Genomic DNA, 13,133 nt, shown 5'->3' on the forward strand with positions numbered 1-13,133 from the left:
CCCCCCGATAGCCATGTCTCAGCATCTCATGAACTGCTTTAAAAATCAGAACAAGCTGGAAGAGAGGGCAAAAGCCTGTGGGCAGCTCTCATGGTGCACAGGCAGCTTCTGTAAGGGGTCTGCCATATCAGTGCCTGTGCAATCAATGTAAAATTCATGTCTCCGGCTCCCCTCTGGCTGCCATCCCTCATGGAGGAATCCATGCCTGGAGTATCAGTGTGTGTGCTGCTGGGGGGCCTCAGCTTGTTGCCATGGCTGGAGGTGGTTTTGTGCCAGAACACGGAGCGGTAATTGGGCTGGTCTCGATGGGTCCCAGCTACGAACATCTGACCAGGCCACAGTAGAGTGGATACAGCTGAAGGCAGGAGTCCTGGCATGTCTGTGTCAGTGCTCATGTGGTGTCATCCCAGCTCCCAGGCTGCTACTTATACACTCTCAGTTGCTTGTCGGAAGGACTCAATTTACATTCAGCCTCAAGAAAAACAGTAGCTGCTCAGGTGAATGGGAAGTCACCTCTGCCTTAAAGTGAAGCACTCCTTGTTGAAAACGTAAAATGCTTCCCTGAAACAAGTGTTAATTACTGGAATATGAAAAATGAAATTCCTTTAATCTTAAGCACATAGAGAGAAACTCTGACCAATGCTGCCTAGATCTCATTCCTGAAATACCCAGAAGGGAAAAGGAATCAGCCACTTCCAGCTCTGTTTAGGCTTTTTAAAGCAGAACCTATCTGGAACCACTCACAGATGGTAGATATAGAGTGAATGACAAGGGCTTGCAATAAACAGGCAGTTTTCAGGTTTTATTTGTGTTCCTACTATGCAAATGGTCATTGCTGTATATTGGGAGACAAAAAAATAAGTCAGAATTAATTTTACCAGTGCTTTAAGTTTTTAAAATCTGGGTATGTCTGAGGCATTCCCTTGCTAGTCCTACAGATTGGCATTGCCAGCTTTGCCTTGTAGGAGAGGCTGATAAACCAGAGATTACATCCCTAGACACTGTGTTTAGGGAGGGTGTTTTCTCCTGGCAGTGGTCCACATTTCTGCATGATGAAAAAAACCAACCTCCCCCTCTACTTTCCTGTATATACCCACAAAAATACCAGAAATGTGCAGTTGAGGACAGATATAATGAAAGTGTGGTCTGGCTGCATTTTGCACCAGCTGTCTTTAGAGGGAAGAGGACCTGATCCTGTGCCAGAGAGCAGACCTGTACCGATCCCTGTGACCTTGCTCCCAGGAGATTTTCATCCCATACCACTATCAGCTAGCTGGTGATAGGACTCCCTAATTGAAGATGCTATATTTGCATTTATTAAAAATAATGAACTACTTATTCTGACCAAACCTTTTGACTACATCCAACAAATAAGCACCTACATCACTGCCAGTGTCCTTCTACTTTGCTCTGATCTGGTGTCTGTCTACTTTGCTCTGATCTTTCAGAGTCTCAGAGATGCTTATTAAAAGCAGTAGTATAGAATTAAGAGGCAAAAAGAAATTAGTAAGGGGTCAGTGAATGGTATTAGATCATGGTTTTGTTGGTAGAATTTATTACAACATGGTATATAGTGGTAAAAGGGGGGAGTCAGACGATAATGATGGATTAGTGGTGACTTGCCGGGGCACATCTGCTCTACTGATCTAGCTCAGGCACCCAGCGTTGAGTGCTTGGCTGAGTATGTACACAGGCTTCTGTTGGGGCAGAGGCACCCCGCGATGGACGCTCCTCTTGCGTTGCTGTATCCCTGCGTGCCTAGTGTGTGTGTCTGCCCGTCGCCTGCGTGAAGCACTCATGGCCCTTTCCCGCAGGGGTCTCTCCCCTCCTTAGTGGTGACTGCTGGGACAGTCACACGAGTCACCTGTTGGGTGAACTTTCTGTGGGAAAGTGGACAGGTTAGGCATGGCACAGGCATCATGAAGCGGTACATACCTTCAGCTGTGCAAGCAAATGCTTGAGAACTGTGTGTAAATGGTGCTGTGAGAGAGCCCCAGGGTGTGCAGCTGGGGTTTCTCACTGCACTGGGAAGTGAGCAGCAGCTGGGCTCGTACTGGGGGCTGCAGTCAGGTTCAGTGCAGTATGCTATTTCCTTTCCCCGGGGTACTTCTGATCCTCTGATGGCAGCTCTTACCCAGGTACCCATGCTGCTAGAACCGTGCAGTTCACCATCACAGTCAGAGCTCAGTCTTCATCTTACCTCTAAAGGAAATACTCTGAAAAATATACAGCTCCTCGGATAAAGGATGACCATCAGCACTTGTTATATCTCAAGCATTATATCTTAGGTTGATAAATTTGGATGGTTATCTTTGAGGAAAGAGAATTCTTGGCTGCTGTGGCAAATACCCTAATTCATTACTGTTTATGATGCTTCTGTTCCTCTGAGATCTTAATTTTTGGCTGTGAGAGAAAGTGGCTGCTTTCAAACTGGTGATCTGGGATTCTGTGCTCATCTGCCCAGACACAGATATGGTCCCTCCTCTTGTCCCCGTTTTTGTAGTTGAATCATACAAGCAAAAATGCATGTAACCATTAATCCCTGTGATTTCGTAGGGACCTGTCAATACTGGTTTCCAGCCAAGACGTCTTTTTTTCTTTCAAGTCTCAGAGAAAACAGAATATTCATATTTGCCCTCTGCTTTAATATACCATGCTGTTTCAAGTAAACAACAGTGCAGCATCAGGGGTGCAATTTTATCTTCCTAAATTACTTTTTTCTAGGGTATCTCACCATATGGACAGCCTAATCTGTCACTCCCAGGCCGAGCTCTTTCTGTGTGGCTGGGATTCAGCTGATGTCGGGAGGAATCCTGAAGCTAGATACTTTCTAGGTGCTTTTTGGTGAAAGGAGGTTGTAGTGAGGTGGGTGGGTGTCTCTTCTCCCAAGTAACAAGTGATGAGAGGAAATGGCCTCAGCTTGTGCCAGGGGAGGCTTAGATTGGGTATTAGGAAAAATTTCTTTAACTGAAAGGGTTGTCAAGCACTGGAACAGGCTGCCCAGGGAAGTGTTTGAGTGAGCCACTGTCCTTGGAGGTATTTAAAAGATGTATAGGTGTGGCAATTAGGGACATGGTTTAGTGGTGGACTTGGCAGTGCTAGGTTAATGGTTGGACTAGATGATCTTCAAGGTCTTTTCCAACCTAAATTATTCTAGGATTCTATGATAATCCATGTAGTTCTTTGCAACTGTGTACTTTGGAGCTCTTAAGTGCTGTTTCCCAATGCATGAGTCAACTGCCGTATGGTTTTGCAAGTGGACGATGTGACAGGAGCTTCCGGATTATTGGCTTCCGCTAGTGACAACTTTGCCTAGATTGAGGAGGTTTCCATTTTTGACGTCTTGAAGATGACATGCCTGGGAGCAGAAGACAGGGGAGAACAGCGTCCCACTGGCAGCTGTTGCTTTTGGTGGGAGGATGCTTGTAAGCTGTCTTGATGCCAGTAGAGGAGTTCAGAGATGGTGCTGAGAGTTTCTCTGCAGAGAGGCAGGACCACCACAGCCCTCACCCACTGGCGAAGGCCTGATCCAGGGGTGACTGCTCAGTTGGAGGAGCACAGCAGTGTCATGGTTTTGGCTTACAATTCCACCTGTGTCCAGAAAAGATAGTGATGTATTGCTGAGGTGGCAAAGGGGGTGCAAACCCAGCCTGCCGAACAGGAGCCTCACCATCTCTCTTTGCTCCCTGTTTGCATGAGAAATTACAGATCCAGGCACATCCTCACCTCCTGGTTTCTCATCTTGTCAACTGTGGCATGAAGCGGCCACTGTGACATGAGGGCACATCTGCCCTTGGCCTCTAGATATCCTCCAACACTTGCTGTGTGCACAAATACCAAGAGCAATGATACGTGTGCTGTAGCCTATCTAATATTCAGATGTGTAAACACAAATAAAATATTCATAAAATAAATATAAATATTTAAATAAAGAGCTTAAGACTCTCATGTAGCTTTGCAGTGTCTCATGGAGATCACCTTAGTCTGAGGGACCCCCCATCTGTATCCCAGTGGCTAGAGAAGCCTGTTAGCCCAGGGACTGTGGGGCGACAGCCATGGCCAGTCTGGGGGAGGAGTGGGGGGGTGTGGGGTGCTGTAGTGTTGCACAGGCCAGGACAAGCTCCCTGGCAGGTGACAATGCAGCCGGGTGTGGTCCAAGTCTTGGGCACATTGCACCTGTCTGCAACCTGATATGTTTCGGTTCAGGCCTTTGGCATCTAAACAGGACTTTACCTCAGACATTCCTCAGGAAAAGTTCAATTGGTGTATTTTGAGTTGTAATACAAGAAAAAAAACAACCAAACACAAATTATTCTGTGTAATGCCTTTTGCAACTAGCAACTAATTGAAAGCTCTTAGCTGGTATACACTAGAGATGCAAATACACCTGTGCATGGGAAGGCAGCATTGCTGGCAGCGTGTGAGCAAAGGTAACGTGGGGGCTTATCTCCAGGGATGCCAGTGCTGTGCAGGTTCTGATCCTGGGGCTCTGGGATCTGTGTTTGATGAAATCTTTACTGCGGAGTTAGAGGAAAGCTGGGGAAACCTGTTGAGGCAAGGTGCTTTGGTCTCTGGTGTAGGAATTAATTTCTTCAGACAAATACAGTATTTGCACAGATGCTGCCTTAATCTCAGTCCCCGTGTGCAAATAGCAAATTAATTCTTGTTCTGACAGCTACGTCGGTATATTTAACTCTTTCTGTACTTGACTCTTACTATTTCACCGAGAAAGCATAACAAGATGTGTAGCTGTTTTTTCAAAATGTGACAGAACTAAAAATGCTGGGAATTGTCCCACCTCCTTTGAGTCACTGGATGTTTGCAGAATTTTGTTTCAACAGGTTTTTGTTTTACTATCCTTAAATAGGGTGTGTACTTTGCAGAAGAATAAGTTATTAACAACTGTCTTGCACATGCTTCTGGTGCATCAGAAAGGATGCGAAGGACAAGGATGGTGGTGAAATTTTCTGTGTTCCCCTGTTGCACTTATTTCCCCCTGACTTTTCTGCTTGAGAAGACTGTTAGAGATTACTGCTTCCTACCTTTCTGTCAGACTCTTAATTAGCAGGAGCAAGCAGTCTGCGCAGCTGGGGCTTTGATGCCTCACTCACTATCATTTCCCACTCAGATTTCCATTCATTCCGAATTGGTACCCAGCCCAAACCCCTAGCTTCCCCCCGAGACCCTCAGCATGTCTACAGGACTCCAGTTTAGTATTCACTGGAAGAGATGCGCTGATGCTCCCTCGCTAGACCTACAGGCTGCTGGTTGGAGCCATAAGGGAACGGGAGGAAGAATTAGCCTGTGTGTTTATGTGGCTGTGCTCCAGTAAATATTTTGATGCATCTGCTGCCAGCTCTGGTCTGAGGGAATCTACCTAGCATTTAAATTTTGATGGGGAGCTGTTTTGAATAATAACAGTGCAGCCGGCTGTGAGTCAGTGCATGTGTGTTGACTTAAAAAAAAAAAAAAAACCTCAAAGCTTAACGCTTGCTGAACGCTGAGCTGCAGTGCTTTGCTTTTTCCCTCCTCCTTTCTTCTTTTCTTTCTTCTCTTTACTTCCTCTGTTTTGTTTTGTTCTTGGGGGCATTTCACGTAGATTTTGTTCACCGGCGGTGGGGGGTTGGGGTGAGAAGAATAAAAAAAATACAGCCAAAATAAATCCTCCCCAAAAACTCACAAGTAGCTTTTGCAATGGGTGCTGTAATGGGTACGTTCTCTTCTCTACAAACGAAACAAAGAAGACCATCAAAAGGTAAGACCTCTTGTTTTGCTTTTCCTGTCCTTTCTGTATATTTGCTAGGAGAGAAATTTATATTAGGAAGGGAGGAGAAAATGAACATGTGCCACTTACAAGTAACCCAACAATGTTTATGTGAGGTGTAATTTGCGGAGGAGTGTGGGATGTGAGGTGGTGGAGGAAATGTGTGGGCATGAGGAAATTGCTGTGGAGGGGCTTGGGGGGTGAAAAGCATCTGAAATATTGTAATCCTTCATACAGGCATGTACGAGGGGGAGAAACTCAGTGGCTCCATATGCAGAGCACTTGCAGAAGAGACCTGTTTATTTCCAAATCCCATGCTTTATAAACCCTTTGAGGAGGGAATAAAATGTAGATGCATAGCAAATTCTTTGCAATACCTTGTGGTTTCTTTCTCAGAAAGTATTGTTAGAGTCAGTGTTGCATATTCAGTAATCCAACACCAAGTGTGCAGTACTAATGATGTGTGTTTTATAAAGATTATCAAGGGAAGAAAAAAATCAGGATGTTTTCATTAAGAAGGAGAGGAGGAGAAGCTCGTGAAAAAGAGAAAGTAAGCAGCAATTCCAGGGATTTCAGTTCTTAAATCCATAAATATTGACTGTGAAATGATGATTTTTCAGGAGAATCTGGTTTGTGTAGTGTTTCCTTGAGCTTTGCTCAGTTTCCTTCAGGGTTAATTCAAAAATTCCAGGGTGCTGCTGAGCAGAAAGTTGAAAGCACTGTCAGGGGTGCATCCATACCATACAGAATGAGCATTGTTTAGAAAACAAAAAGAAAGACTCTCTAACTTCAGCAAGTCTTTCTGCTCTTTGGAAGTACTCCTTGCCAGAACCTCTGCATTTAACAGTCTCTCAGTATTTCTAAGATAGGTCTCTGTTTCCACTGGATCTGTTGCTCAGTTCATAAAAATACTTTTGAATTGCAAGTTGGTATGGATTTTCTAGCAAGTTTAAATTAAAATTGTTCTTAGGAAATAATTGAACATCAAGTAATCACTCTAAAGAGAAATAGGGAAGGGATTTGCAGGGGATTGATTGTGGCAGGTTTGTAAGCAAGTGTAAAATTCTGTGTTCTGGTACAAGACAGGTAGGGTAGGGTGAAATACTACATTAGAGTGTGTACCTGGTTTACAGTTCATCTTTCTGTGTTGTTATAATGCAACCATAATTGCACAACTGTCTGGGATGCGTATGATATTATTTATCACACAAGCATTACTGTGTAATTGTCTAAGCACTGAGTAACACCTGAAGCTGAGAGTGTCATGTTTAGGCACTGAAGTATGCAAGAGCTGATCACGGTGCATGGTGGCTGCTCTCATACCGAAGGGTGTCTTACCCACCTGCCACAAACCTGGGAGCTAGATCTGTTTTCCACTACATGTAGATAATTTTCAGCTGAACAGTATCTGTTCTCTACTACTTTGTTGTCTTGCAATTGGTTCACCTCTGTAGTGGATGGAAGAAATTCTTTTTGTTGGAGTTCATGAGCAGTAAAGGTCCAGCATCTGGTCACACATTTGAACATTTACAGTGGGATTCAATCTTGCTGCTGCCTGCTGGCAGTGGTGGTTCAGCTATATTTATCAAAACTTGTGTTTCCAGAGTTATCTCCTCTTGGCTCTGATGCATTATCCATGTGGTGTTGCTGGTTAGTAGGGCACCCAGTTGGAGAGAGAAAACTGAAGGAAATTCCTTTGATTTTTTTGGCTATTTCAAAGCCAGGACAGAATTTCACACCTTTTAGTCACTAGTTACCTGTCAGGAAAGAGAATTACAGAAAACAGTGCTGTTTTCAGCTGACTTCAGCCAGTTACAGATGTTCCTAGAGGAACCAATGCCCAGAGGATCCCCCAGATCTCCAAACAGAAGTGGCAGAGGCATATTTGCTGCACGTGCCTCTGGGCTGCTTGGTGTGTTTTACACTGACTGAGAGCACTTCACCTTGTCAGCAATGAAACACTAATAAGTGCTGGCCTGGAATACGATCTGAAATTGTTCTTTGCCTGTGAGCTAAATAGTAGAAGTCAATCACTGCTAAATGCTGGATTCCTTAGTGTTGACCACCTGTTCCCTGTGCATCTCCTCCAGCCCCTGACCATGCTGGTGGCATCTGCTGGACCATGCTCTAGTGTATCCATGTCTGTCTTGTGCTGGAGAGCCCAGAACTGGCCCCAGCACTCTGGATGTGCTCACGCAAGCACTGAGCAGAGGGGAAGGATCGCTCGCCCAGTGCTGGCTGCAGGGATGTGGGGCTTGCCTTCTCTGCCAGAGGGCACCTTGCTAACACTGCCTGGTGTAACCCTCCATTTGATATCACTGTGTCTATCTTTTGTTGAGTAAAGCATTTCTTTTATTATTATCTTATAATCTATTATTTATTATATTTATCTGTGTGTTTATTTGAATATTTCAGGATATATGTAGGAGTTAAACATTGCTGCTAAAACAAGGGCTTGAAGAAATAATTATAACAGGGCTAGATCCACACCTCTGCAAATACACTGTCACCTTGTTAAATATGTGCTCTTCCAAGTAGTTTGGAAGGCAATTTTTAGAGCCTTTTCTAGCGAAGAAGCTCACGCATGTATCTGAAGCTATGTGTCTTTTGTGTAATAAACTAAAAGCAAAAACCAATCATGTGTATTGGTTAAGAATGGGTAAAATGAACAGGTCACGTCTAAAGTGAGGACTTCCCAGAGATTAGTTAATATCAGTAATATCAATAAATAAGCACTCGGTGGATCCTGGCAGAGTGGGCTCAGGTGGCCTGTGCTGAATCCTGGCAGCTTCAGTGCAAGGCACGGCCCCCTTGTGCTGCTCCCCCTCGCACCCCGCTGGTGGCTGGGTCCAGGGTTCTGGCAGTGGCTGGTTCTGTTGAGCGGCAATACTGGAGGATATATTGTAGCACTGTTCAAGAGTACAAGATTTAATTCCTTGTTTTAATGAATATGGGGAGCCTGAATCAATAAAGGCAGGAGTAGCACAAAAATTGCCTGGAAGATGAGAGCAGTGGTCCATCAAGTGCAAGACCTTGTCTCTGGGAGTGGACGTGTTGTGGGGTTGTAGAGGAGATCATTTGTTTGACTTGAATGTGAAAACTTAATCAAATATAATCGGGTATTTTGTCTAGGCAGGTTATGAGCCATGTGCCCTGTCCTGAAGGATAACGATTTCTACTTGTTAGATTTGCAATTCTATCACTAAAGCTGAAGAAGCGTTCCCTGTTGGCTGGAGTGTCCCTGGATAGTCCATGAGATTTGTGGTGTTTGCTTCAAGAGTAGCTCAGGGCAGTTCCACAGATTATTTATATATTTCATTAGAAATTATTTCTTCTGATCTCCTCAATTGGTGGCTTTTTATGTTCATTCACTGTTGGGATTCTTCTTGTCTGCCTCTTCCAGCATTCTGACTTGGCCCAGACCTCTTTCTCCCTCATTTGCTTCACTTCTGTCTCAGACCAGCAAGGCTGCGCAGCATTCCTGGGGTCCTGGTGGAGCCTGGCAGAGGTTCTGGGGGACAAGCTGCCCGTGAGCCAGCAGTGTGTCCCTGCAGCAAAGGCAGCCAGCAGCCTCCTCACCTGCATGAGGCAGAGTGTCTCCAGCAGGTCGAGGGAGGTGGTTCTCCTCTGCCCAGCACTGGTGAGACATGCACAGTGCCATGGCTAGTGCTGGGCTCCCCAGTACAGGACAGATGGGGACTTACTGGACTGGATGTACTGAGGGACCGTGGGGAATATTAAGTGATTGGAGCCATGACGTATAGGGAGAAGCTGAGAGAGCTGGGACTGTCCAGCCTGCAGTACAGAAGGCTCAGGGGGATCTTACCAGGGTGTATAAATACTTGATGGGGCAGAGTGGAGTTGATGGAGCCAGGCTTTTCTCAGTGGTGACCAGTGGCAGGACAAGAGGCAATGGGCACAAATTGAAATACAAGAAATCCCCCTTAAATATAAGAAAAAAAATTTACTGTGAGAGTGACTGCACACTGCAACAGGCTGCCCAGAGGGACTGTGGAGTCTCCATCCTTGGAAATACTAAACCCAACTGGACGCAGTCCTGAGGAGGGGATTGAATGAGGCAGTCTTCTGAGGTCCCTTCCAACCTCATCCACCCTCTGGCTCTGGAATTACTGTCACTTCAAAAACCCTAAAGACATAAGGACTTGGGAGTCCTGGGTACAGGAAGAAACACAGAGCTCAGTATGGACCAAACGCCTACAGAGCTGTGAGGAGTGCTTGGTCCTCTCTTAGTATGTTAGCAGTTAGTGCTTAGATACAAGATTTAGATGGACTTGAGAATTTCAAGTTGCTTGTATATCCTCCAGCAAACATAGGCAATAAACTGATAAATGAGTTATGGAAATAAATCCCCAAACCACAACAACACTAAAAGGCAGAGGGCCAGCACCACAGATAATGCACAAAGAAATCCATCCCTGGTTTCAACTAGCTGCAGAAATAGAGATTTTTCATGTATTTTGTCTACAGCCAATCATGACCAAATTTGTGACTAGAATCAGCCATTTCCATATTTTTTGTGGGAATGTTTGGATTAGCAGATTGCTAAAGTAGGGAAAATTTCTTGTTTTGACTGCTTTCTGTACCTTTGTTACAGTGTGCAGTGGGGATAGTTACACTGCCATTTGTGGGCAAATTCAATTACAATAGAAAAGGAAAATTGAGGAATGAGGAATTAGCTATGTTTGTGATTTCTTTTCTCTACACACAGTGTGCTTTAGTGAAAGTGAAATATAACTCAAGTATTTCTCAATACCTGAACCTTGTTGGCCTTAGAGCTTCAGGCCCCAGCTCTTACCCGGACTGCACCAGCAGAAAGCAGGACCAATTTCAGTTGGGTATCTGAGTCTGGTGAATCTGAGTAACCATATTTTGATCCAAGACCACCCAAACCTAAGTTATTAAGTTTTTTAATTTTGCAGGAGCTAACAGAAGGCATTCACATTGCTTAAAGTGTCAGTTATACCATTTTTATAGTGACCAACTTGTAGACCTTGTTTTGAGGGAAAGTTTGCTTCTGAAGAATGGGGATGATAGATCTGGGCAGGGGAGCTGCCCAGGTATTTATATTGCCCAGTACATACCATTACAAAATAAGTTTTTGTAAACTGTTTACAGCTTTATTCTCAACAGGCCTTTGAAATTCATCTGGGAGGAGTGACAGACTTGCTTTATCCCTCAAAAATCTGTTCAGGTTTGGCAGAAAGAAGAGCTCTGAAAGTTGCCCTTCTCTTGCTTCTGCTCCTCAGAGAAACTTGACAGCCTGCCACTGTTGTGAGCAAATGTGTGTCCCCTAAAGACCTGTGTCCTGGGTATTTTATTATTAGAGAGAAGATCTCAGTTCCCCACCCGTTTTCCTTCTAGAACAAGGAGAGCATCCTTTCCCCTGGTCGAAGATCTGAACCTGCAGGTGTTTGAGTGAATGAAAGAAATAGCTGATTTGGTTTGATTGGTTCTGTGCCCAAGAGCCAGTACACGGCACTGACATCTCATTTTCTCTCCCTAGTCTTTTCTGATCATCATCTGATACAGTCTGGCAGGTCAGGTACGTGGTTGGCTGCCTGCACTGAAAACTGACGGTTTGACGGGCAGTTTTTTCTAGGGAATTGTCTTTGTAACGGGTGTACAGAACAGCACTCGGCAACAAAACTGTTTGATGTAAGCACTCAATCAGAAGTAATTTGGAAAAATTGTGATGACCAATGAGTGTTTGTCAGAATATGCCACTTCATGTGAAATGCTTTCGTTTCTCCAAAGTGCAGAGAGGTGCATGGGAGGCTGCTCATCGTCTCCCAGCCCAACATCCCAGCCACATGCCTGGGATGTGCCCCTGATGGTTGACACAGAGGTGTGGGATCTGTTGTCACCCTTCTGTTCTGTGTCCTCTGTGCCAGAGCTCACGCAGGTGTGAGGTTTGTGTAGAGGTGGGTGTGACTTACAGACTTGTGACTACTTCCATCCCCCACTCTCCCATCTTTCTTTAGCTCCTATGCAGTCGCTAGCTCTAAATTTCTTGCCTTGCCTCCTGTTTTGTTTCCTGCTTGCTTGCCTTATATATACAACTCCTGGCAGCAAGGCAGAGCGATCTCAATAGCTGGTCTTAAGAGTGGATAGCACTGACTAAATTAAAATAAACTATGTATGTCCCTGATTGCTTCCCACAGGCACAGTGTCTGCCTGAAATGCTGTAGTCAGACCCAGCTTGGAGGTTTAGAATAAAGAAAAATGGATGGAGGAAAGTACATTATATAGTGTGTTATATGTTACATTGCATTAGCATATCTGTATGCTTATTTCCTGCCCTTGGGTATGGGCACTGTGTGCCACTCAGTGTGCGCACGTCCACACAGAGCCATGAAATCCCACCACAAAAAAGGCTTTTCATGCCAGTAGGCTGCAGTGCTTTGAAGTTTCTTTTTGTTCCATGATAATCCAAAAGGGTAAAACAAAATTTTTTTCCCAACTTTTAACTTCCAGCCTTAGTAATCTTCCAGCTTTTATCATCATCGTTTCTTCCAGTGTGAATTATTGTGTATTTCATGGTTGGAATGGGCACTAGGAAGCACTTGGATTTTTGCAACTGAAAATATTTAACATTGTAGATGTGAAAAACTTGGAACTTAATACTTGGTAGAGGTTTTGGCAATTCCTAGCTTTACAGTGGTTAACATGTTTGGTGGTAACATGGACAGTGGATGGAAGCACCCTCAGCAAGTTTACTGATGACACCAATCTCTGTGGTGGGGTCGACACACTGGAGGGCAGGGATGTGTCATCCAGAGGGACCTAGACAGGCGGGACATGCAAATCTTATGAAGTTCTGCAAGGCCAAGGGCAAGGTCCTGCCCATGGGTCGGGGCAATCCCAAGCACAAATCCAGGCTGGGCGAGGAGTGGACTGAGAGCAGCCCCAAGGAGAAGGGCTTGGGGGTATGAGTGGATGGAAAACTGACTGTGAGCCAGCAACGTGCACTCACAGCCCAGAAAGCCAACGGTGTGCTGGGCTGCACCCAGAGCAGTGTGGGCAGCAGGGCGAGGGAGGGGATTCTCCCCCTCTGCTCCGCTCTCGTGAGACCCCCCTGCAGGGCTGTGTCCAGCTCTGGGAGCACCAACAGCAGAAGCACACGGACCTGCTCGAGTGGGGCCAGAGGAGGCCACGAGGATGCTCAGGGGCTGGAGCACCCCCTGTGAGGACAGGCTGAGTGAGTTGGGGGGTTCAGCTGGAGAAGAGAAGGCTCCGGGGAGACCTTAGAGCGGCCTCCCAGGGCTGAAAGGGGCTGCAGGAAAGGGGGGAGGGACTCTTGATCAGGGATGTGGGGACAGGATGAGGGGTAATGGCTTTAAACTGTCAG

The 13,133-nt window shown here is 45.4% G+C and overlaps 1 protein-coding gene across 4 annotated transcripts in view; it reads left to right on the forward strand.

Moving 5' to 3' along the window:
- The window catches only part of KCNIP1 (potassium voltage-gated channel interacting protein 1), a 449,680-nt gene that overhangs the window by 156,536 nt on the left and 280,011 nt on the right, over positions 1–13,133 (forward strand). Inside the window, exon 1 of one of the 4 annotated variants that reach the window (XM_026858235.1) lies at positions 5,152–5,755. The exons of the other annotated variants lie outside the window; for them this stretch is intronic. Coding sequence (XP_026714036.1) covers positions 5,695–5,755 — 61 coding nt within the window. The 5' untranslated portion in view covers positions 5,152–5,694. Of the gene's footprint in view, positions 1–5,151; positions 5,756–13,133 lie in introns of those variants that run through there. 4 annotated transcript variants of the gene reach the window in all.

The sequence above is a fragment of the Athene cunicularia genome (genome assembly GCF_003259725.1).
Source record: "Athene cunicularia isolate RWA chromosome 13 unlocalized genomic scaffold, athCun1 chr13_part1, whole genome shotgun sequence".
Classification (NCBI taxonomy): Eukaryota; Metazoa; Chordata; class Aves; order Strigiformes; family Strigidae; genus Athene; species Athene cunicularia.